This window comes from Dendrobates tinctorius, unplaced genomic scaffold (genome assembly GCF_039654945.1).
Source record: "Dendrobates tinctorius isolate UK_male_01 unplaced genomic scaffold, ASM3965494v1 ptg000035l, whole genome shotgun sequence".
In the NCBI taxonomy this organism is placed as follows: domain Eukaryota; kingdom Metazoa; phylum Chordata; class Amphibia; order Anura; family Dendrobatidae; genus Dendrobates; species Dendrobates tinctorius.
This window is the reverse complement of record NW_027361703.1, coordinates 43,024,800-43,048,075: the sequence shown is the minus strand read 5'-3', so window position 1 is coordinate 43,048,075 and position 23,276 is coordinate 43,024,800. Positions and strand designations below refer to the sequence as shown.

Here is a 23,276-nt window from a genome sequence, read left to right as displayed (position 1 = left end):
AAGGAATTGATGGTAAACTGATTAAATTTGCTGACGTCACAAAGCTAGGAGGGATAGCTAATACTTCTAGAGAAGAGAGAGAATTCACAAAGATATAAATAAACTGGAGCAGTGGGCAGAAACTAACAAAATGGTTTTTAACAGGGAAAAATGCAAAGTACTACATCTGGGCAATAATAAAGCATATACAGAATGGGAGGAATAGGGCTAAGCAACAGCACATATGAAAAAGACTTGGGTATACTAATAGATCAGAGACTGAACATGAGTCAACAGTGTGATGCAGCAGAAAAAAAGGCAAATACAATTCTAGGATGCATTAACAGAAGCATACAGTCTAGATCACGTGAACTCATTATTGCCCTCTACTCCACTTTGGTCAGACCTCATCTGGAATACTGTGTCCCGTTCTGGGCACATTTAAAAAAAGACATTGAAAAACTGGAGCAAGTTCAGATAAGAGCTACTAGGATGGTGAGCGGACTACAAAATATGTCCAATGAGGAACGGTTAAAGGATCTGGGAATGTTTAGCTTGCAAAAAAGATTGAGAGGATTGAAGAGCTGCCTACAAATATCTGAAGGGCTGTCACATTGTGGAAGGATCATCTTTATTCTCATTTGCACAAGGAAAGAATAGAAGCAATGGGATGAAACTGAAAGGGAGGAAACAGATTAGATATTAGAAAAAACTTTTTGACAAGGTCATCAATGACTGGAATAGGCTGCCACGAGAGGTGGTGATTTCTCCTTTAATAGAAGTTTTCAAACTGAGGCTGGACAGACGTGTCTGGGATGATTTAGTGAATCCTGCTTTGAGCAAGGGGTTGGACCAGATGGCCCAGGATGTCCCTTCCAACTCTACCATTCTATGATTCTATGAATCTCTTCATGGTATCTGCAGCCTCGCCGATCTTAAGCCAGGGTGTCTATCCATTATTTTTTTACTTCAGATGACAGTAAATCTGATAAAGTTTGTAATTCAGATGTCGCTATTGTTGTAATCCTGTCACTCTCACCCAGACACAGTGATTGACATATAGTGGAGTAACTTTGGGTACAGAGATAACTTAATGCGAGTGCTTTGCAAGTAGGACACAGGTTGTTTTAAGCAGCTTTTTACAGTCCCTCTGATTACTCTGAAATTTCACTTGTCTAAAGAAATTTGGAAAGGACATACCTTCAGTTCACAGTCTTCATTCACAGCTAAATTGCCAGGCTTTAGATCCTGAGTAGGGAAAAAAAGTTTAACAAAATAAGAGATGACTGTTAACACAAATAGAGTGGATATGGGTTTTGAAAATTAAACAAGTTACTAAAAAATTACCTTGAATGTTTTTTTTCCTGAGTTATTGATTAAGAGATTATCGCTAAACATATTTGATAAAGATCTTCACGTAACTGGAATTGATAGCTTGTGTGTCCCAGTGACTGTACCAGACAGCGTACACCAGGGCCACATTAACACTTTACTGCGATGTGATAAAGACTGTATTCCATTTGTCACAGTCTGTGATGCATGGACTGGCCACTGGTCTCCTGACCAATACTCAACAATTTAATATATGCCTATGACTGTTGATTTCGGGTCAGGAGACCTGCGGTCGGTACGTGCATCATGGACCGTAACATATGGATATCGGAGTGCAGCCTAGGTCATATTGCAGTTAAATGGTTTACTACAGGCATGTCTAAGGAAAGGAGTCATATAGTAAGCAATGTCTCATTTAAGTGTCACGAATTCTGAGAAATCTAACAGCACTGCAATAGGAATTAGGAACTAACATCAATTCTTAGGCACTCAGATAAAAAACATCTCAATAGATCCCTGCTCATGGCTCCCAATTCATTTTTCCCCAATAATTAAAAAAAAAACAAAAAACAAAAAAAACAGGTTATGTAGTAGAGCTAGATTTCACAAATTCTATTTTTTACTCCTCCTGACTATTTGGCCAATGGAAATCCTTAATATAATGAATGCAATTTTAAAAACCACAATACAGAATATGATGTCAAGGAAAACAGTTGTATATTTAAGCAGAATGACAGAAAACATACAATTAAAAATATTCCAGCACAGGGACTTGTCAACACTTGAGAACTAAAAATGCCAACAGAAACTGGGTTTGTAATGAGGATTAACTCAAATATATTTTTGGTATATTCCAAAACTAGTTACTAGGGGATTCTTACTGTCACACAGCATAACCATGTCCTCATGGGGATAATAAAGGAGGATAGTTCAGGCTTTACCCTATTCATATGCGAACAGTAATTACACTATATTATACAGCTGTTCCAAATGGAATTATACAAATTTGACTAATCTGATTAATACATTAATGTTATGTATTACACTATGTAAGGAGTTCTGATGCTAAAATGCTTACCCTGTGTATTATACCAGCCGAATGGATGTACTGCAAAGAAAAGATACAATTATCAATTGGCTTATAACATAAGTACATGTTCAAAACTATTGTATGCAGCTTTAGACAAAGAATAAAGCAGTGTTCAAAAGATACAGATCACCTTTGTGTACTTAACAAGGGCATGATTACAGGCACTGCTCACTGAATGCCAAGGGTGATGCTCCAGCATGCATCTATGGGCCCCGTCACACCTAGCGACTCACCAGCGATCCCGACAACGATATTAACTTGTCAGGATCGCTGGTGTGTCACTACATGATCGCTGGTGAGCTGTCTAACAGGCAGCTTCACCAGCGATCAGCACCAGCGACGCCGAGCGGGCGCGTTGCTGTGTACGTTAGTTACCAACGCGCTGATGCAGGGAGCTGGTAACCAAGATACACATAGGGTTTCTAAGCGGCACGCGGCACTTAGAAACCCAATGCGTACCTTGGTTACCAGCTCCCTGCATCAGCGCGCTGGTAACTAAGGTACACATCGGGTTTCTAAGCACCGCACGCTGCTTGGAAACCCGATGTTTACCTTGGTTACCAGCTAGCTGATCGCTGGTCGTTGCTCTCCCGCCTGCCAAACGCAGCGATGCGTGCTGGCCAGCAGGAGACCAATGACCCAAAAAAAGTCCTGACCTTTCATGAACGATCAGCGATACCCGGCAGGGGGGCCGGTCGCTGATAGATGTCTCACACAGCGATCTCGCCGGTGAGATCGCTGTTGCGTCACAAAACTTGTGACTCAGCAGCGAACTCGCTAGCAAGATCGCTGTGTGTGACAGGGGCTTATGACTGAAAGCCACCGGCGCACAGAAGGAATAAAGGTAATTTTCTCCCACTAGCTGGGGTTGACCCTGTATTTGCAGGCTAATTGAGAGTTTAAGGACATGACAATGGTTACTCTCAGCCCGTATCTTCAGCAGCACAATGCTGCACAGCCGTTCCCTTCCTTCTGTGGGACACTCTCCCTCAAGTGGCCGTTCTGTTTCAGAAGGTTTATTTTTCTGCTCAGTTTATCCTGCTACTGTGACATATGAAATGTAAACCTGCCATGTAAAATAAAGCTATTACCTGCAGATATAGGGTTGAACTGCAGGTTATTGGCGTTCGGAAGCAGTGTGGCCACTGCACTGGAAGCCCTGCTGCTGGGAAGAAACCAACGTCTTTCCTCACGGCAGCCATGGCCTTCCAGTTATAGGGGTGCGGCCAGTGTGGCTCCAGTCGCTGTTCAGTGAATAGTAAGCGGCGGCTGAAACCATGCCCCGGCACTGACTGACTGCCGACACTAATGCAGAGTTGGCTGTCAGTCCTTACCAAGTCGTGTTTCAGCCACTGGTCACAATGCAATGAGCGGCGAGTGAAGCTAAAGGTATTTTCCTCCTAGCAGCAGGGCTCTCAGTGCAGCGGTTGAACAGCATCAGAACACTATTAAACTGCAGACTAACCCCATATCTGCAGTTTAAAAGCATTTTTGTTTATTTGTCAGATTTACTTTAATGGTCTATTAGTGCTTGTTCTGAAGTCGACATTGTTAGCAGTATATTTACATGTACAGATCACAGTACCTTCGAACAAGCACATGGCTGGAGAAACAGAAGAAGTTAGGGGAGCTGCTCTGGAATTAGCCAATGGTGGAGGCTGGGGATTTGTGATTTTGCTGGACTGATAACAGGTCAGGAGCTGAGAGGGAAGGGGATGGTGGTTAGCAGCTAACTGCTATACATAAATCAATAGGCTGGAGAGAGGCGACTAGGATCTCAGGAGTTAAATCCTCAGCCTGGAATCTAGCTACTCTGTATACTCAGCAAAGATCTCATGGTTGGTTTCCTTTGCAACAAGCTGTACATTATTTAAGATAAAAGCATGGCTGCATGTAGAAAAAGCAAGTCAATTTCAACTTTTAATTTTCATGCTGTCTAACTATACAAGTTTCATAATAGGAGACTACCCATTTTAAGTGTTAATGGAATAAAGATGCCTAAAGCAACAGGATTCCAGCTCTTTTTGTCAAAAGCCCTCAAGAAAGTGGAAACCGCTATTTTAATTTCTGATGTAGGCATCCTCATCCTCTCTTTCACTAGCTTTAACCCCTTAGCGACAGAGCCAGTTTGCAGCTTAATGACCAGGCCAATTTTTACAATTCTGACCACTGTCCCTTTATGAGGTTATAACTCTGGAACGCTTTAATGGATCCCGCTGATTCTAAGACTGTTTTTTCGTGACATATTGTACTTCATGTTAGTGGTAAAATTTCTTCGATAAGTCTTGTGTTTATTTATGAAAAAAAATGGAAATATGGCGAAAATTTTGAAAATTTTGCAATTTTAAAACTTTAAATTTTTATGCCCTTAAATCAGAGAGATGTGTCACACAAATTTCTTAATAAATAACATTTCCCACATGTCTACTTCACATCAGCACAATTTTGGAAGCAAAATTTTTTTTTGTTACGAAGTTATAAGGGTTAAAAGTTGACCAGCGATTTCTCATTTTTACAACCAAATTTACAAAACCTTTTTTTTTTTTAGGGACCACATCATATTTAAAGTCATTTTGAGGGGTGTACATGACAGAAAATACCCAAAAGTGGCACCATTCTAAACACTAGACCCCTCAAGGTGCTCAAAACCACATTCAAGAAGTTTATTAACCCTTTAAGTGCTTCACAGGAACTAAAGCAATGTGGAAGGAAAAAATTAACATTTAACTGCAAAAAATTTACTTCAGAACCAATTTTTTTTATTTTCACAAGTGTTAAAAGAGAAAATCAACCACAAAATTTGTTGTACAACTTCTCCTGAATACGCCGATACCCTATATGTGGGGGTAAACCACTTTTTCAGCACACGGCAGAGCTTGCAAGGGATGGAGCGCCGTTTGACTTTTTCAACGCAGAATTGGCTGGAATTGAGATCGGATGCCATGTTGCGTTCGGAGAGCCCTTAATGTGCCTAAACAGTGGAAACCTCCAACAAGTGACCCCATTTTGGAAACTAGACCCATTAAGGAACTTATCTAGATGTGTGGTGAGCACTTTGAACCCCCAAGGGCTTCACAGAAGTTTATAACGTGGAGCCGTGAAAATAAGAAATCTATTTTTTTCCACAAAAATGATCTTTTCGCCCCCAAATTTTTATATTTTACAAGGGTAACAGGAGAAATCATACCCGCACAGTTGTTATGCGATTTGTCCTGAGTACGCCGATCCCCATATGTGGGGGGGAACCACTGTTTGTGTGCATGGGAGAGCTCGGAAGGGAAGGAGTGCCATTTTGGAATGCAGACTTTGATGGAATGGTCTGCGGGCATCATGTTGCGCTTGCAGAGCCCCTGATGGGCCTAAACAGTGGAAACCCCCACAAATGACCCCATTTTGGAAACTAGACCCACTAAGGAACTTATCTAGATGTGTGGTGAGCACTTTGAACCTTCAAGTGCTTAACAGAAGTTTATAACATAAAGCCGTGAAAATAAAAAGTCTTTTTTTATTTCCACAAAAGTGATTTTTTAGACCCCAATTTTTAGACCCCTAAAGTTGGCAAATAGTGGAAACCCCTCAATTCTTGCTCCAACCCTAACCCCAACACACCCCTAACCCTAATCCCAACCCTAATCCCTAATCCTAACTCTAACCCTAATCCTAGTTCGCCCTAACCCTAATTCTAACCCTAGCCGTGACCCGAGCCCTAACCCTAGCCCAACCCTAGCCCTAGCACAACCCTAACCCCAGCCCTAACCCTAGCCCCAACCCTAACCCTAGCCCCAACCCTAGCCCAACCCCAACCCTAGCCCAACCCCAACCCTAGCCCAACCCCAACCCTAGCCCAACCCCAACCCTAGCCCAACCCAACCCTAACCCTAGCCCAACCCTAACCCTAGCCCAACCCTAACCCTAGCCCAACCCTAACCCTAGCCCAACCCTAACCCTAGCCCAACCCTAACCCTAGCCCAACCCTAACCCTAGCCCTAACCCTAATGGAAAACTGAAAAAAAAAATATTTTCTTTATTTCGTTATATTGGCCTATATAAGGGAGTGATAAACGGGGGGGTTATGTACTATTTTTTTATTTTGATCACTATGATCGTTTATCATAGTGATCAAAATAATGAATGGAATCTGCCAGCCGGAGCCGGCAGATTCCCGGCGGGCGCACTGCGCATGCGCCCGCCATTTTCAAGATGGCGGCGCCCATCGGAGGATGCCGGCGGGACGTGGGACTACCGGGAGGGGACGGAGGGCAACGGAGAGGTACCGGGGGGGATCGGGGACCCTATTTCTCTCTCCTCTGATGTGCGATCACATCAGAGGAGAGAGAAATTAAATGTAAAATCGCGGCTTTTTTTTTTTTTTGCGGTCGCCGTTATAGAGTTAATAACGGCGATCGCAAAAGCGGGGGTCGGTAAAAACCGACCGATTCATGTACTCTGGGGTCTCGGCTACCCCTGGAAAATCCGACACTGGGGGGCGCTATTCACTTAAATCACAGCGCCGTGAATTAACGGCGCTGTGGTTTTAGTACCCTTAATTACCGCCGTTAAAAGGCGTATCTGCGGTCGTTAAGGGGTTAAAGAAACACAATCTCTTTTCATTTGATTGTATTTTATTCAATGGTACAATTGATATAGAGTATATATAGAAAATATTACGGTATATATAGGATTGCTACTTCCTATAGGTGGCACTAGAGTTCCAGTCCTCTTTCCCCTCTGAAGAGACAATTTGCATATTTCCCATTGCGGCTTTAAAGTCGCAATGGTATGTTCACATCTTGGTATGTTTAACATGTCACTCTCCGCTAGGAGAGACATTACCCCTTGAATCACGTGTCACACGTCTCTCTCAACCAGATCTCACACTTTGCACTGACAAGGGGCAGTACCCCGAAACAGTGTCTGCAAGTTGAGATTCTAGTTTTGGCTTTTATCCTAAGTCATGTGACAATGCTCGTTAAAGAGTTGACATCAACTTTTAGGATTGCTACTTGCTATAGGTAGCACTAGAGTTCTAGTCCTCTTCCTCTCTGAAAAGACAATTTCCCTCAACCCAAAAAACATCACCGTCTAAAGTTGTGGAATGTCAATTTGACACGCTTGTGAACACACAGGTGTCGTGAAATGTATGCTAGTATTTGAGATAAGATAATTACTGTTGCTGGAAAAATATGAAAGCAATTTTTTTTTTTTTTTTTTTATTAGTCATCTAGGAGCTTGCGAAAGCTTTTGGAACCTCGCTAGTTCTCCTTTGGAGGATTCTGCGCTATCTGTTACACCGTATCCTGTCCCTTACATATAAACAATATTTCACATTACTCAACAATAGCAACTCTGTATAACTAAACATATTCACAAACTACTTAGTAAACATCTGGTATACATAAAAAAAAGTCAGGTGTAACTTGCCGAAATGGTTGATAACATTTGACACCAGTTATGGCTTTCACTGTTGGTAAATGATGAGCAAATCAATGGTTGTAGCAAAGCAACTTAGAACTAGAAGTCAGATTTTCATAGTACAAATATATATTTTATTTCATTCCTATTCAGCTTGAGTTCTCCTTACACATGTTAAGATTACAATGATTACATAAAAATGACAAAGGTTAAATACATGCTTGATACAACACAAAACATGGCGATTTACGATTTCAAAATATTTTCTTGTAAAGTCAACATGTCAGGACAACTGTAAGCAAGGAGGACAAGAATTTGAAACAAGCTATAACAAAATTCGGGAATGTAATTTGTAACTTCTAAAAAGGAAAAATAAAAGACTTGAAAAGTCACATTGGTAAGTTACCTTGATTAATATGATACGTTAAAATTATTTACAGCCATATTGTGCAGTAGCAGTAAAGGACTCTCCCAGACTTCACACAAATTCCACACAAAAAAAGAAAAAAAAAAATGCATCCATAAGCAAACACTAGCTATTTTTAGTCATCCATATCTGATATGTAGAAGATGACTTATGAATATTCATCTATTATGATAGTGTGGGCCACCATATCAACTGCTTCAACATTTCCCCCAAAGCAATCGTATCAGAGGTGACTTGCCAGACAGTTGGGACTCTTTTAGTGCTAATGCCACTTTTGTAACCCTACTTTCTCCAAACACAATGCTAACTGGAGACATTTGTGCTTTCTTGCAAAGAAAATATAGACTGCCACAAACAGCTTGTATTCTGCTGATAGGTTTGAGAATCCCTGCAGCCCTGAATGGAAGACGCCAACTCTCCCAACACTAGAGAGTTATTCATTAATGGTGGAAAAAGCTACAGCAAGTTACACAGTTCAACATAATGATGGCTCCAAAAGGGCTAAAAACACCACCCTACATAGTGTGAATGCAATATACGAGCCTTAACCCCTTAGTGACCAAGCCAATTTTAATCTTAATGACCATGCCAAATTTTTTAAATCTGTCCAGTGTCACTTCATGTGGTAATAACTCTGGAACTCTTCAATGTATACCAGTGATTTTGAGACTGTTTTTGTGACACATTGTAGTTTATGTTCATGGCAAATTTAGGTAGAAATTTTACACTTTTATTTGTAAAAATATTGGAATTTTGGCTACAATTTCGCAACTTTCAGTTTTTATATTCTTAAACCAGTTTGTGTTGTACAAAATTATTAATACATAATATTTTCCATATGTCTACTTTACATCTGTATCATTTTTCGAATGTCATTTTATTTTGTTAAACGGTTACATGGGTTAAAAGTTTACCAGCAATATTTCATTTTTTCAAGAAAATTTACAAAACCAGTTTCTTTAGGAATCTATTCAGATTTAAATGGACTTTGAGGGGTCTATATGTTGGAAAGTCCCCAAAAGTGATACCATTTTAAAAACTGCATCCCTAAAATACTTCAAAAGTTTTGTTAGGAAATGTTTTACCCTTCAGGTGCTACACAGGAATTAATGCCAAGTGAAATGAAAAAAATACATTAAAATTTTATCTGTAAAATGTTACTTTAACCCCAATTTTTCACTTTTACAAAGGATAGCATGATAAAATTTACGCTGTTTCGGCTAGCGGACAGGGGAGCCCACCAACCCCCTCGTGTCTCCACAGTTGCTTTAGCCCCAAATTTCCCACTTTTGAAAGAGGTAACAGCAGAAAGTGGAATTTGTTACCCATTTTCTTATGAGTCAGTGTACATCTACATTGACAATGTAATCAACACGTTCTGTTTAGACAAGCAGCAGGGCTCAGGGAGGAAGAGGTACTATTCGAATTTCAGAACACAAATTTGGCTCCTTTTGGAATAGATTTTCATCAGAGCCTATGTGGTTCAAGAACAGAAAACCCCCACAAATGTATTTTTTGTAAATTATACCCTTTAATGTATCCATCTGGGGAGGTAGTAATTTTGATATTACAATGTTTTATGCAACACAAATTTGAAAAAATTACAATTTTCAATTTTTTCAGTGTCAATTTTTTAAATCTTTTTATTACACTAGTTTTTCAGTGTTCAGAAACACTACCAACATGGCACCAATGTGAGTACTGGACACACAGCTATGCCTATATTACATGGTACACCATTTTTGGTCTTCAGGGTAAAATTGATGGAATTCCAGGACCCATTCAAAGCTTACAGAGACATTGAGCAACCAAACAAGAAAATCCTTCCAGGAATTAGTACTAACAGAGGGAGGCATGCCAAAACACATTTGCCGATTATAAAACTTGCTCTTGCTAACAAAACAGTTGTCTTTAATTGCATATATTGTAGCAGGAAAAAAAAAAAAAAAAAAAAACTGTACTGGAGTAAAAGGCAGAAAATATTGAGGAAAATGTAACCAGGTGTGGCCTACAGACTCCACAGCCCTGCTAGAATGACAGGTTCATCTTTTAGAGACTGGTCGTACATCTATTTAGCTCCAGCAGTCCCTACACGAGGGACAAATGTGACAAGAAACGTGGTATACCATAACAGGCTCTTGCCCTCCAAGTTGGGAACTGATGTATGCACAAAACAACCAATCCCACAAAAGAATTCTAAAAGTATTGTCTGGTACAGGATGTTCGGCGAGAGCCATGCAGTAAACTCCATAGTGTATAACTACGGAACTTCCTCATTATTAGACATCCTCCAATAAAATGATCATGCCTGTATCACCAATAAGAATAATATATAAGTGATATAAATGCAAAGAAAAGTTTTGTGTAGCAAGTCAAACTAAGATAAATAGCCAAAAATGTTTACGTTATGTGATTATCAATTCCTGGAATTGTCAGATGATCTGACTTTTCAAGAAAAATATTCAGAATTGAGAGTCCTCAGTGGTTGATACCTTTAAATGGCTAACTGAAAAGATGGTAACAGATTGCAAACTTTCGAGACTACTTAAAGGGAACCTGTCACCCCCCCAGGCGTTTTTAAGTAAAAGAGCCACCTTGTGCAGCACTAAGGCCTCTTTCACACATCCGGTGTCAGGGGTCCGGCGGCCTGCGGCGAATAGCCGGGCCGCCGGATCCGGCCTGCAGCGATGACACCGGATGTACATTCGGCCCCTGATGCGGCTTGGAGGACATTTAAAGGAGCCGCAGCATCGGGGGACGAGAGAGCAGCCAAAGAGACAGCGGGGGATGAGAGAGCAGCCGAAGAGAGCGGGGGACGAGAGAGCAGCCAGAGAGACAGAGGGGGACTACAGAGCCAGCCAAAGAAAGGTATGGAGAGAGAGAGAGAGAGAAGGGGAGGGGGAGAGAGAGAGAGATGCGCGCCGGGCACTTGTGGGGTTAAAACTCATAGTGCCCGGGCATGCGCAATTGAAAAAGCCGGTCCGGCGCTGCAAAAAAACGTTGCAGCCAACGTTTTTTGCAGATGCCGGACGGCGCATGTTTGCCGTATCCGGCAAAACCCGGAGGCGCCGCATGTCCATCCGGCATGATGCGGCGATCATTACATTCTATGTGAAAAAACTGGATCCAATTCCGGATCCAGTTTTCACAAATTTCGCCGCATCATGCCGGATTTAAAAAAACGGATGTGTGAAAGTAGCCTAATGCTGCATTCTGTCAAGGTGGCTCTTTTATTTAGCGTCCCTTCCACCGCAGAAATAATAGTTTATAAATTGGTCAGACATACCAGAATCTTGACTGGGGGACAGGTCTTTCCCCCTCTGACACCGACGCCTCACATCCATCACTCATTTCGTCATTAGGTCTTTGCTCTGCAACCTCCGTTTAATTTTCAAATGCTGGCGCCTGCCCTGTAATATATTTTCTTGGGCATGCGCAGTTAGCACTGCTCGTTCTCACATCACTTCATGGCCTGGCTATCGCGCCTGCGTGAACGCGCTGCCAGAGATCCCGCCCCGCAGTCGCTTATGATTTATTCACTCTGTGGGGCTGGGAATCTTGGGCATGCGCAGTAGTTCTCTGCAGCTCTCATGTACACATGGTAACTTTGAAGTAGGAATGGCATCATTAGCTCCCAGACAATTCTACCTGGGATGCAAATTGTCTAGGGGCAACTTGGTGGGTTTCTTTGGCTTGTCCTTACCTTCATAAACGAGAAAGTTTTTTGTGTACCCTGTTGTGTTCTCGCACATTTTGTATAATTTGACACCATATTTAGCTCGCTTGGAGGGGATGAATTGGCAGAAAGACAGATGGCCCTTGAAACTCATAAGGGACTCGTCAACTGCAACATTTTGTTCAAGGGTATAGGAACTTAAAAATAAATGCTTTAGGAGAGAGATTAGGGGTCTCAATTTATTTAGGCAATCATATTTGGGGTCATTTCTTGGGAATTAATACTAAATTAATTAATACTAAAATAAATGAATCTCATTAGGGTTAATCCATTTCCTACATTAGACGTACTATTCCGTCCATGTGACCTGGGACCTAAGTCCCAAGGACGGAATAGTACATCTAGCGCGATCAGCGGCGCTCACACTGATCGCGGCCAGGTGTCAGCTGATTATCACAGCTGACACCCGGCACTATGTGTCAGGGGCGGTCACGGACCGCCCCGACACATTAACCCCCGGCACACTGCGATGAAACATGATCGCAGTGTACCGGCGTCATAGGAGAGAAGCGCACAGGGAGGGGGCTCCCTTCCCTGAGACCCCCGCATCAGTGCGATGTGCAGCGCTGCTGCAGGGGCCTCCTTCCCTGAAGGTCCCCGGATCCAATATGGCGGCGGGGACCTTCGGGGCCTGCAGGGAGCCAGCTTCCTCACTGCCTGCAGAGCGCAGGCATGAGGAAGCCTGTGTAGTGCCTGTGTCAGATCACTGATCTGTCACAGTGATCTGTGGTGTGACAGATCAGCGATCTGTCACGTGACAGTGATGTCCCCCCTGGGACAAATGTAATAAAGTAAAAAAAAAAAAAGCGTAAAAATAATTTTATATATATATATATATATATATATATATATATATATATATATATATATATATATATATATATATATATATATTCCCTAATAAATTCATTTTTTGAAAATAAAAAAATAAAAAGTACACATTTGGTGTTGCCGCGTCCGTAACGACCCGCCCTATAAAACTGTCCCACTAGTTAACCCCTTTATTGAACCCCTTAAAAAATAGAAAACGAAGCAAAAAATAATACTTTACCATCACACCGGCTAACAAAAAGTGCAATAACGCACAATCAAAAAGATGGATATAAATAACCATGGTACTGCTGAAAATGTCATCTTGTCCTGCAAAAAACGAGCCGCCACACAGTATCATCAGTGAAAAAATTAAAAAACTTATAGCTCGCAGAATAAAGCGATGCAAAAATAATTTTTTATATAAAATTGTTTTCATTGCATAAAAGCGCCAAAACATAAACTACATAAATGAGGTATCGCTGTAACCGTACTGACCCAAAGAATAAAACAGCTTTATCAATTTTACCGCACGCAGAACGGTAAACGGTAATTCATGAAATGCTGGTTTTTGTTCATTCTGCGTCCCAAAAATCAGAATAAAAAGCGATCAAAAAATGTCATGCGCCCGAAAATGGTACCAATAAAAACGTCAACTCCTCCCGCAAAAAATAAGACCTCACATGACTCGGTGTGTCAAAATATGGAAAAATTATAGCTCTCAAAATGTGGAGATGCATAAACTGTTTTCTAGCTGCCAAATATAAAAACCCGCTATAAATAGTAAATCAAACCCCCCCCCGTTATCAACCCCTTACTTAGGAAAAAATAATAAAATATAAAAAATGTATTTATTTCCATTTTCCCATTAGGGCTAGGGTTAGAGGTGTGTTGGGGTTACGGTTGCAGTTAGAATTGGGCGGTTTCCACTGTTTTGGCACATCAGGGGCTTTCCAAACGAGACATGGCGTCCGATCTCAATTCCAGCCAAAAAAGTCAAATGGCGCTGCTTCCCTTCCGAGCTCTGCCATGCGCCCAAATAGTGGTTTACCCCCACATATGGGGTATCAGCGTACTCGGGACAAATTGCACAATAACTTTTGGGGTCCAGTTACCCTTGGGAAAATAAAAATTGGGGGTGAAAATATCATTTTTGTGGAAAAAATATCATTTTTTAATTGTACGGCTGTACGTTATAAACTTCTGTGAAGCCCTTGAGGGTTCAAAGTGCTCACCACATATCTAGATAAGTTCCTTGGGGGGTCTAGCTTCCAAAATGGGGTCACTTGTAGGGGGTTTCCACTGTTTAGGCACATCAGGAGCTCTCCAAACCTGACATGGCATCCGATCTGAATTCCAGCCAATTTTGCAGTGAAAAAGTCAAACAGCACTCCTTCCCTTCTAAGCTCTGCCATGCGCCCAAACAGTGGTTCCCCCCACATATCAGGTATCAGCGTACTCAGGACAAATTGCATAATAACTTTTCCAGTCCAATTTCTCCTGTTACCCTTGGTAAAATAAAAAAATTGAACCTGAAGTAATTTTTTTTGTCAAAAAAAGTTAAACGTTCATTTTTTTAAAACATTCAAAAAAATTCCTGTGAAGCACCTGAAGGGTTAATAAACTTCTTGAATGTGGTTTTGAGCACCTTGAGGGGTGCAGTTTTTAGAATGGTGTCACTTTTGGGTATTTTCTATCATATGGACCCCTCAAAGTGACTTCAAATGTGATGTGGTCCCTAAAAATAAAATGGTGTCGTAAAAATGAGAAATCGCTGGTCAACTTTTAACCCTTATAACGTCCTAACAAAAAAAATTTGGGCTCCCAAATTGTGCTGATGTAAAGTAAAGTAAACATGTGGGAAATGTTACTTGTTAAAGTTTTTTGTGTGCCATATCTCTGTGATTTAAGAGCATAAAAATTCAAATTTGGAAAATTGTTAAATTTTCGCCAAATTTCCATTTTTTTCACAAATAAACGAAAGTTATATGAATGAAATTTTACCACTAACCTGAAGTACAATATGTCACGAGAAAACAGTGTCAGAATCACCGGAATCCAATGAAGCATTCCAGAGTTATTACTTCATAAAGGGACAGTGGTCAGAATTGTAAAAATTGGCCCGGGCATTAACATGCAAACCACCCTTGGGAGTAAAGGGGTTAAATAACTGGTTTGGGCCAGGACAGCTGGACAGCTGCAAATACAGGAGTGCTGTGGACAGATTTTGTTGTTCAGCAGGAAAAGAGTTTAGTTTAAAAAAAAAAAAAAAAAGGTAAAATTAGAGACCTCACTAATCGGTTCCCGATTTTGCCAGGTAATGGGAAGGAAGGCATATCTCGGCGGGCATTTTTATATCGGGAAGAAAAGGGGGGTGGAGGGCTTGTGGATATCATTTCTCTCTCCTCTGATCTAATCAATCATGCCAGAAGAGACGGAAGAGTTTTCTTTCTTTACTGCGGATATTCCTTTTTTTACGTGATAATCGTAATTTGTTGAATAACTGTGCGCATGTGATCGGGGATCGTACAAGTGTTTCCCAGGGTTTCTGCTACCCCACAGTAACTGAAACTCCAAAGTTATAGACATTTCTCACCGCCGTTTTAAAACAGCAGTGGGAATAAGGCCCTTTAATAGCCGCCGTTTTAATGCATGTTGAAGGTTGTTACATTTTTACACATTAGTTATGTATGGGCAATGTATGAATTAAAATACTTACCAGTTAGTTACTGTCTTCTACTGTCTCCAGTGCTGCTCTCTCTGGTACCTCTCAAGCATCAGCTACTGCACCTCTTTCTTGCCAGCTCACACAGCTGACCATTACTTCCTTTACCAAACTGTGGGCAGTATGAAGCACAGTCCGTTCTATCAGGTTACGAAACATTCCAGCGTTTTAGAAAAAATATATTTTAAAGAGTCAGCTGGAGACCAGAGTAGTCCGGCTCTGGTCTTAGCTGACTCTTCCCAGCGCCACAGTAGATGATCGACTGGTTTCTACCTATGTACACGAGGGGGAAACCTGCTAATCACCTTGCGTGAAGTTAGGAAGTGCTGGCCAGAGGCAGAGCTCGACTCAGGTCAAGGTCCCCCGATAGATCTTCAAAGAATATGCTCTCTGAAATACTGTAGCATTTCATACAATATACTGTACCTGGCTTCAATCATGCATCCAGGTTGCCTTTAATGCAGCCCTCTAATTGGGAATCTCAAAACAGGTTAAAGGTTCCCTTTAATGTAAGTGTATGGAAAGCCTCATCCCGAGTCTCCAATTTAGACCACATTCACACGTTGAGTATTTGGTCAGTATTTTACTTCAGTATAAGCTAAAATCAAAAGTGGAACAAATCAGAGGAAGAGTAAAAAAGGGTAGGTGCACACGGTCAGTAATTGGCAGCGCTTTTGGACGCAGCACATGTCCGCTGCGTCCAAAGCAATGCCGGCTTCTGAACGCAGGTGATTCTGCATGTGTTCATTGAACTGTGCGGAATCACTGCGTCCAATACATTGTACGGGTGAAATTTATCACGTCTCCACAAAATAGACATGTTGCGATCTGGAAAGATGCGCTGCATGTCCGTCTCCACAGGTGATCCGCAGATATCTGTGCACGTATAGTGGGCATGGGATTTCTTGAAATCCCATCCACTATGCTGTAACATCTGTACGCTACGGGTTGGACGTCACCACTTCTGCATTTTTCACCCACTCTTGATTTTGGCTTACAAATACTGAGGTAAGAAACTCACAAAATACTGAAATTGTTCATACATTGAGAAAAAGACTTCTGGTCCACACAAACATGCTATGTGAGCTGGGTCACAGCTGCAGTCAATGATGCAGGAGGGGCATGTGAGAAGAACTGGAAACGGCAGAAGACAGCAACCTAGAAGTATTTTAATGCATACATTGAACATGCATTACAGCTAGCTAACAAACTGGGAAATGAAATAAAAAGCAGGAGTGATAGTTTAAAAATTTATAACATTCCATGCAGTTGACCACTTCAAGTACCTGCACCTATATTGGGGTGGCAGTACAGGTCTCTGTTCATTCACTTTTAAAGGGAGTCTGTCAGTTCCAAAATCTGCAACAAAGTAAGCACTGGTTTTTGTAGGAGACACTGCACTAAGAGTTGCAACACCTTTAGAAAAGAAATCCACTGGCTAGATTTGGAGAAACATTCTGTATGTTCATATGCAAGTGAGGCGCTCAGCGCAACAGAGTTAGATTCGCCCCTGTTCCACTGACTGGCAGATCTGATCCGGATGAGAAAAATGTGGAAGGAAGGGTGTCCCAGACTTTTTTTGTTTGTTTGTTTTTTTTTAAATCAAAAATTTTCATATTTGTCCCCCCCCACAAAAAAAAAATAAAAAAAAAAAAAAAAAAAAAAAAATCACAAATTACTGTATGTTTTATTAAATCAGCAATTTAATAGGTTATTTTAATCAATTGTCCAACCTAGGGCCTGATGCAAACATTTGCGAAATATGGACTACTAGATTAAGGCCCGATGCTATCGCATCGAGAGGATAGTGACACCTCTTGCCATGTTAACCCTCAATACACACACACCTCCTCAACACACACTCCTCTCACCTCTCACCATCTCCACTCACATCCACTCACTCTTTCACTCCGCATACGACCCTTTCTCTCACTCCGTCTCTCATACTCACACTGTCATCGTCGCTGCTCCATGATCCCCGACATCATCTTCCGCCGGCGCCATCCTGGATCCCGACGTTGTCCACGCCGGCGACATGTTCTTGCGGCCATGCCATCTTGAGTATTCTGAAATTCTGCGAGTGGACATTAGAGGAGATAGTGAAAGGTGAGAGGAGTGTGTGTTGAGGAGTGGTGTGTTGAGGGTTAACATGGCAAGAGGTGTGCTGTGACGCCACCAGTTACAACTGGACGGAAGTTGTTACAACCCGGAAGCTGCTTAGCGCATTTATTATAGTAGATTAAGGCCCGATGCTATCGCATCGAGAGGATAGTGACACACCTCTTGCCATGTTAACCCTCAATACACACACACCTCCTCAACACACCACACCGCCTCAACACACACTCCTCTCACCTTTCACCATCTCCACTCACGTCCATTCACTCTTTCACTCCACATACGACCCTTTCTCTCACGCCGTCTCTCATACTCACACCGTCATCGTCGCTGCTCCACGATCCCCGACATCATCTTCCGCCGGCGCCATCCTGGATCCCGACATTGTCCACGCCGGCGACATGTTCTTGCGGCCATGCCATCTTGAGTATTCTGAAATCCTGCGAGTGGACATTAGTGGCTCACCATTGTCATTTTGAAACACGACTGCTACATCACTGACAGTGGGATTATTGTAGCGTCGAGGGTCTTGAGTACGATCTTGTTTAATAGCCATAGTGATGTTTGGCATGACAGTTCCGTTTTGTACATTTTTGATTTTCTTTACATTGTAAGCGTTGTTCGTTTGCGGTAGTGGTATCGAGAATGTAAAGTTGGGCAAATGCGCGTTGCTGGTCATCTGAGGGATGTAGTGTTCCAGTTCTATGATAGATCTGGCCATGTATGCGGAAACAGTATGGGCCATATCCAGGAGGTGGTGAAATATTTGCACCCATGGAGGCAAAAGCAAAGGAACTGTTAATACTTCGAATATTATCCATGAAATTTTTGCTAAATTCACTTTGCCCTTTCAGCAAACGTGTAAAGACATCAGGATATTGTAGTATGGGTACATGGACTTTACCCTTCTGACAGCAGAGCGTAAAGTTGTTATCAGAAGGTATCTCTGCTACAAAATGCAAAGCTTCGCAATGCTCACATACATGGGTCATGTCACCACAGCTGTGTTCGGTAATACTATTTTCATCATTAGTGAAAATGTGAGGTTGTAGTAGAAGTGCATGTCCAACCGATGGGGTGCGCCTAGTTTTGAGACCAACGTATATTTGTCTTGGTTGCACTTTCTGCGGGCTAACTGCAGCTTGTATGTGAAGAAACTGTGCGTTGGTATTGACTAATGGTGGTATTGATAGGGCAGAAACAGATTGCTGATTAGTTATGTCAGTGAACGGCATATAGGATGAAGTGTGGTAGTAACTTGTTCCACATGCTGATGTGGAAGCATCCTGTTGTGAGTCTACTAATAATGATGAGGAAGAAGCCGTCTGTTGTTGGCGGTGATGGCGTGTAGAGGCTTCTTCAGCCAATGTAATAGATTTAGAGTTAGGGGATTCGTGTGTGAGATGACGGCTTTTATAAGCCTTAATCTTGTCAAGTCGATGCTGGTTTTCCTCAGGAGTCTCATTAGCACGGCGTTGTTTTTGTCGTAGTGCTAAAGCTGCTTTCCTTTCACTGGCATTGGCATAATGTGCATCGGTATTGAATGGTGGTATTGATAGGGCAGAAACAGATTGCTGATTAGTTATGTCAGTGAACGGCATATGGGATGAAGTGTAGCAGTAAATTGTTCCACATGCTGATGTGGAAGCATCCTGTTGTGAGTCTAATAATAATGATGAGGAAGAGGCCGTCTGTTGTCGGCGGTGACGGCGTGCAGAGGCTTCTTCAGCCAATCTTATGGATTTAGAGTTAGGGGATTCGTGTGTGAGGCGACGGCGTTTATAAGCCTTAATCTTCTCAAGGCGATGGTGTTTTTCCTCAGGAGTCTCATTAGCACGGCGTTGTTTTTGTCGTAGTGCTAAAGCTGCTTTCCTTTCACTGGCATTGGCATACTTTTTGTTATGACTCATGTTGGCACAGGTAAAGGAGTCTATTTGGCAGTTATCTGGCAGTGAAGAAGGCGTCCTGGAGTATTGTAGAGTAAACAGATACTAATTGACCCTGTAATTGCCCAGCAGTAGTTATGAAGTGGTAGTGGCAAATTGGCCCTGTAGTTAGACACCGGCAGAGGAGCAAGGCAGCAGTAGTTATGGCGGTATTGACAAATTGGCCCTGTAATTAGACACCAGCAGAGGAGCAATGCAGCAGTAGTTATGGCGGTAGAGGCAAATTGATCCTGTAATTAGACACCGGCAGAGGAGCAAGGCAGCAGTAGTTACGGCGGTAGAGGCAAATTGGCCCTGTAATTAGACACCGGCAGAGGAGCAAGGCAGCAGTAGTTATGGCGGTAGAGGCAAATTGATCCTGTAATTAGACACCGGCAGAGGAGCAAGGCAGCAGTAGTTATGGCGGTAGAGGCAAATTGATCCTGTAATTAGACACCGGCAGAGGAGCATGGCAGCAGTAGTTATGGCGGTAGAGGCAAATTGGCCCTGTAATTAGACACCGGCAGAGGAGCAAGGCAGCAGTAGTTATGGCGGTAGAGGCAAATTAGCCCTGTAATTAGACACCGGCAGAGGAGCAAGGCAGCAGTAGTTATGGCGGTATAGGCAAATTGGCCCTGTAATTAGACACCGGCAGAGGAGCAAGGCAGCAGTAGTTATGGCGGTAGAGGCAAATTAGCCCTGTAATTAGACACCGGCAGAGGAGCAAGGCAGCAGTAGTTATGGCGGTAGAGGCAAATTAGCCCTGTAATTAGACACCGGCAGGGGAGCAAGGCAGCAGTAGTTATGGCGGTATAGGCAAATTGGCCCTGTAATTAGACACCGGCAGAGGAGCAAGGCAGCAGTAGTTATGGCGGTAGAGGCAAATTAGCCCTGTAATTAGACACCGGCAGGGGAGCAAGGCAGCAGTAGTTATGGCGGTATAGGCAAATTGGCCCTGTAATTAGACACCGGCAGAGGAGCAAGGCAGCAGTAGTTATGGCGGTAGAGGCAAATTAGCCCTGTAATTAGACACCGGCAGAGGAGCAAGGCAGCAGTAGTTATGGCGGTAGAGGCAAATTAGCCCTGTAATTAGACACCGGCAGGGGAGCAAGGCAGCAGTAGTTATGGCGGTATAGGCAAATTGGCCCTGTAATTAGACACCGGCAGAGGAGCAAGGCAGCAGTAGTTATGGCGGTAGAGGCAAATTAGCCCTGTAATTAGACACCGGCAGAGGAGCAAGGCAGCAGTAGTTATGGCGGTAGAGGCAAATTAGCCCTGTAATTAGACACCGGCAGAGGAGCAAGGCAGCAGTAGTTATGGCGGTATAGGCAAATTGGCCCTGTAATTAGACACCGGCAGAGGAGCAAGGCAGCAGTAGTTATGGCGGTAGAGGCAAATTAGCCCTGTAATTAGACACCGGCAGAGGAGCAAGGCAGCAGTAGTTATGGCGGTAGAGGCAAATTAGCCCTGTAATTAGACACCGGCAGAGGAGCAAGGCAGCAGTAGTTATGGCGGTATAGGCAAATTGGCCCTGTAATTAGACACCGGCAGAGGAGCAAGGCAGCAGTAGTTATGGCGGTAGAGGCAAATTAGCCCTGTAATTAGACACCGGCAGAGGAGCAAGGCAGCAGTAGTTATGACGGTAGAGGCAAATTAGCCCTGTAATTAGACACCGGCAGAGGAGCAAGGCAGCAGTAGTTATGGCGGTATAGGCAAATTGGCCCTGTAATTAGACACCGGCAGAGGAGCAATGCAGTAGTTATGGCGGTAGAGGCAAATTGGCCCTGTAATTAGACACTGGCAGAGGACAAAGGCAGCAGTAGTTATGGCGGTACAGGCAATGCCAAGCGTCCGCACAGCAAGTCGGCGTGAGGTAAATGACGCAATTTCACGAATGCAAGATGGCGATTCGCCGACGTCGTTAACACCTCTTGCCATGTTAACCCTCAACACACCACACCGCCTCAACACACACTCCTCTCACCTTTCACCTCCACTCATGTCCACTCACTCTTTCACTCCACATACGTTCCTTTCTCTCACTCCGTTTCTCATACTCACACCGTCATCGTCGCTGCCCCGACATCTTCCTCCGCCGCCGCGATCCAGGCCGCCGACATGTTCTTGCGGGACGCCATCTTGGATTTCGTGAAATCCCGCGATATTCAAGAAGGCGTCGCCGCAACAACATGTCGCTGGCGTGAACGACATCAGGATCCAAAAAGATGGCGTCGGCGAAATCTCGCGAGATTACGCCGACGCCATTTTGGATCCCGATGTCGCCCACGCCAGCGACATGTTCTTGCGGGACGCAATCTTGGATTTCGTGAAGTCCCGCGATATTCAAGATGGCGTCGCCGCAACAACATGTCGCTGGCATGGGCGACATCGGGATCCAAAATGGCGTCGGCGTAATCTCGCGAGATTTCGCCGACGCCATCTTTTTGGATCCCGATGTCGTCCACGCCAGCGACATGTTGTTGCAGCGACGCCTTCTTGAATATCGCGGGATTTCACGAAATCCAAGATGGCGTCCCGCAAGAACATGTCGGCGGCCTGGAGAACGTCTGGATCCTGGATCGCGGCGGCGGAGGAAGATGTCGGGGCAGCGACGATGACGGTGTATGAGAAACGGAGTGAGAGAAAGGAACGTATGTGGAGTGAAAGAGTGAGTGGACATGAGTGGAGGTGAAAGGTGAGAGGAGTGTGTGTTGAGGCGGTGTGGTGTGTTGAGGGTTAACATGTGCGTGTGTGTGGTGACGTCACCGGTTACAACTGGACGGAAGTTGTTACAACCGGAAGCTGGTTAGGGCATTTATTATTATAGATTCCCACATCAGCAGACTCGGCCAGACTACCTGGTCTCCCAAAATAAGCTCTACAGGCATATAGCACAAGTTGTGAGACCCAGTGGTCACAGTATGTGAGAAAACAGCCAAAGGCCGGGGTCACACATGGTGGTGGACACACGTCAGAGGTGCTGCTGACGTGTCAGAGTCTTCCTAAATGTCACAGCACCTTTCCGCAACATAATAGGACAGGAATTGTTAAAACGGGACTTGAGTAGATTTTTGTTTTCTTGCCTATGCCCCCTCCCAAGTAAGATTCTTCACTTTTCAAAAAGTTGGCTTAGCTTCCCGAGCCTGGCTTAAAAATTAGTTTATTTTTTTGTGCAAATCCGTGTTGTGCAAAAATAAAAAAATAATTTGAAAAGTCACAATTTATGCCAGAATCCAGCTGAAAACTTTTGAATCGGACCCATAGTTTTTAATTTGACAAATGAGAAATATAATGCTGTTATACCAGCATAAGTGTAGACCAACACTTGCATCAGGCGACACAATCGCACTTTTTTACATTTTAACCTCATAACGACTGCCTACATGCATTAAAATTCCAGCCGCTAAGAGTACTTATTCCCTAATCGCCGTTTTAAAATAAGTGAATAATTGTGATCACACAAAAAAAAGTTTAAATTATTTCTCTCTTCTGACATTTTTTGTGGAAAAAATTAAAAGTTAAATTTTGTTCCTTCCAATTTGCGTCAGTTCCTGTGAAGCGCCTGAAGGGTTAATAAACCATTTGAATGTGGTTTTGAGTACCTTGAGGGGTGCAGTTTTTAGAATGATGTCACTTTTGGGTATTTTCTGTAAAATACACCCTGCAAAGTCATTTCAAATGTGAGGTGGTCCCTAAAAAAATTGTTTTGTAAATCTTGTTAG

At 43.0% G+C, this 23,276-nt stretch overlaps 1 protein-coding gene across 2 annotated transcripts in view; it reads right to left on the bottom strand.

Moving 5' to 3' along the window:
* MAPK12 (mitogen-activated protein kinase 12) overlaps nt 1-23,276 on the bottom strand; it is a 193,411-nt gene that overhangs the window by 52,170 nt on the left and 117,965 nt on the right. For both annotated transcript variants that reach the window (XM_073573435.1, XM_073573434.1), the window contains exons 5-6: nt 2,390-2,419; nt 1,180-1,227 (exon numbers count right to left, since the gene is read on the bottom strand). In XM_073573435.1, coding sequence (XP_073429536.1) covers nt 1,180-1,227; nt 2,390-2,419 — 78 coding nt within the window. The remainder of the gene's footprint in view (nt 1-1,179; nt 1,228-2,389; nt 2,420-23,276) is intronic.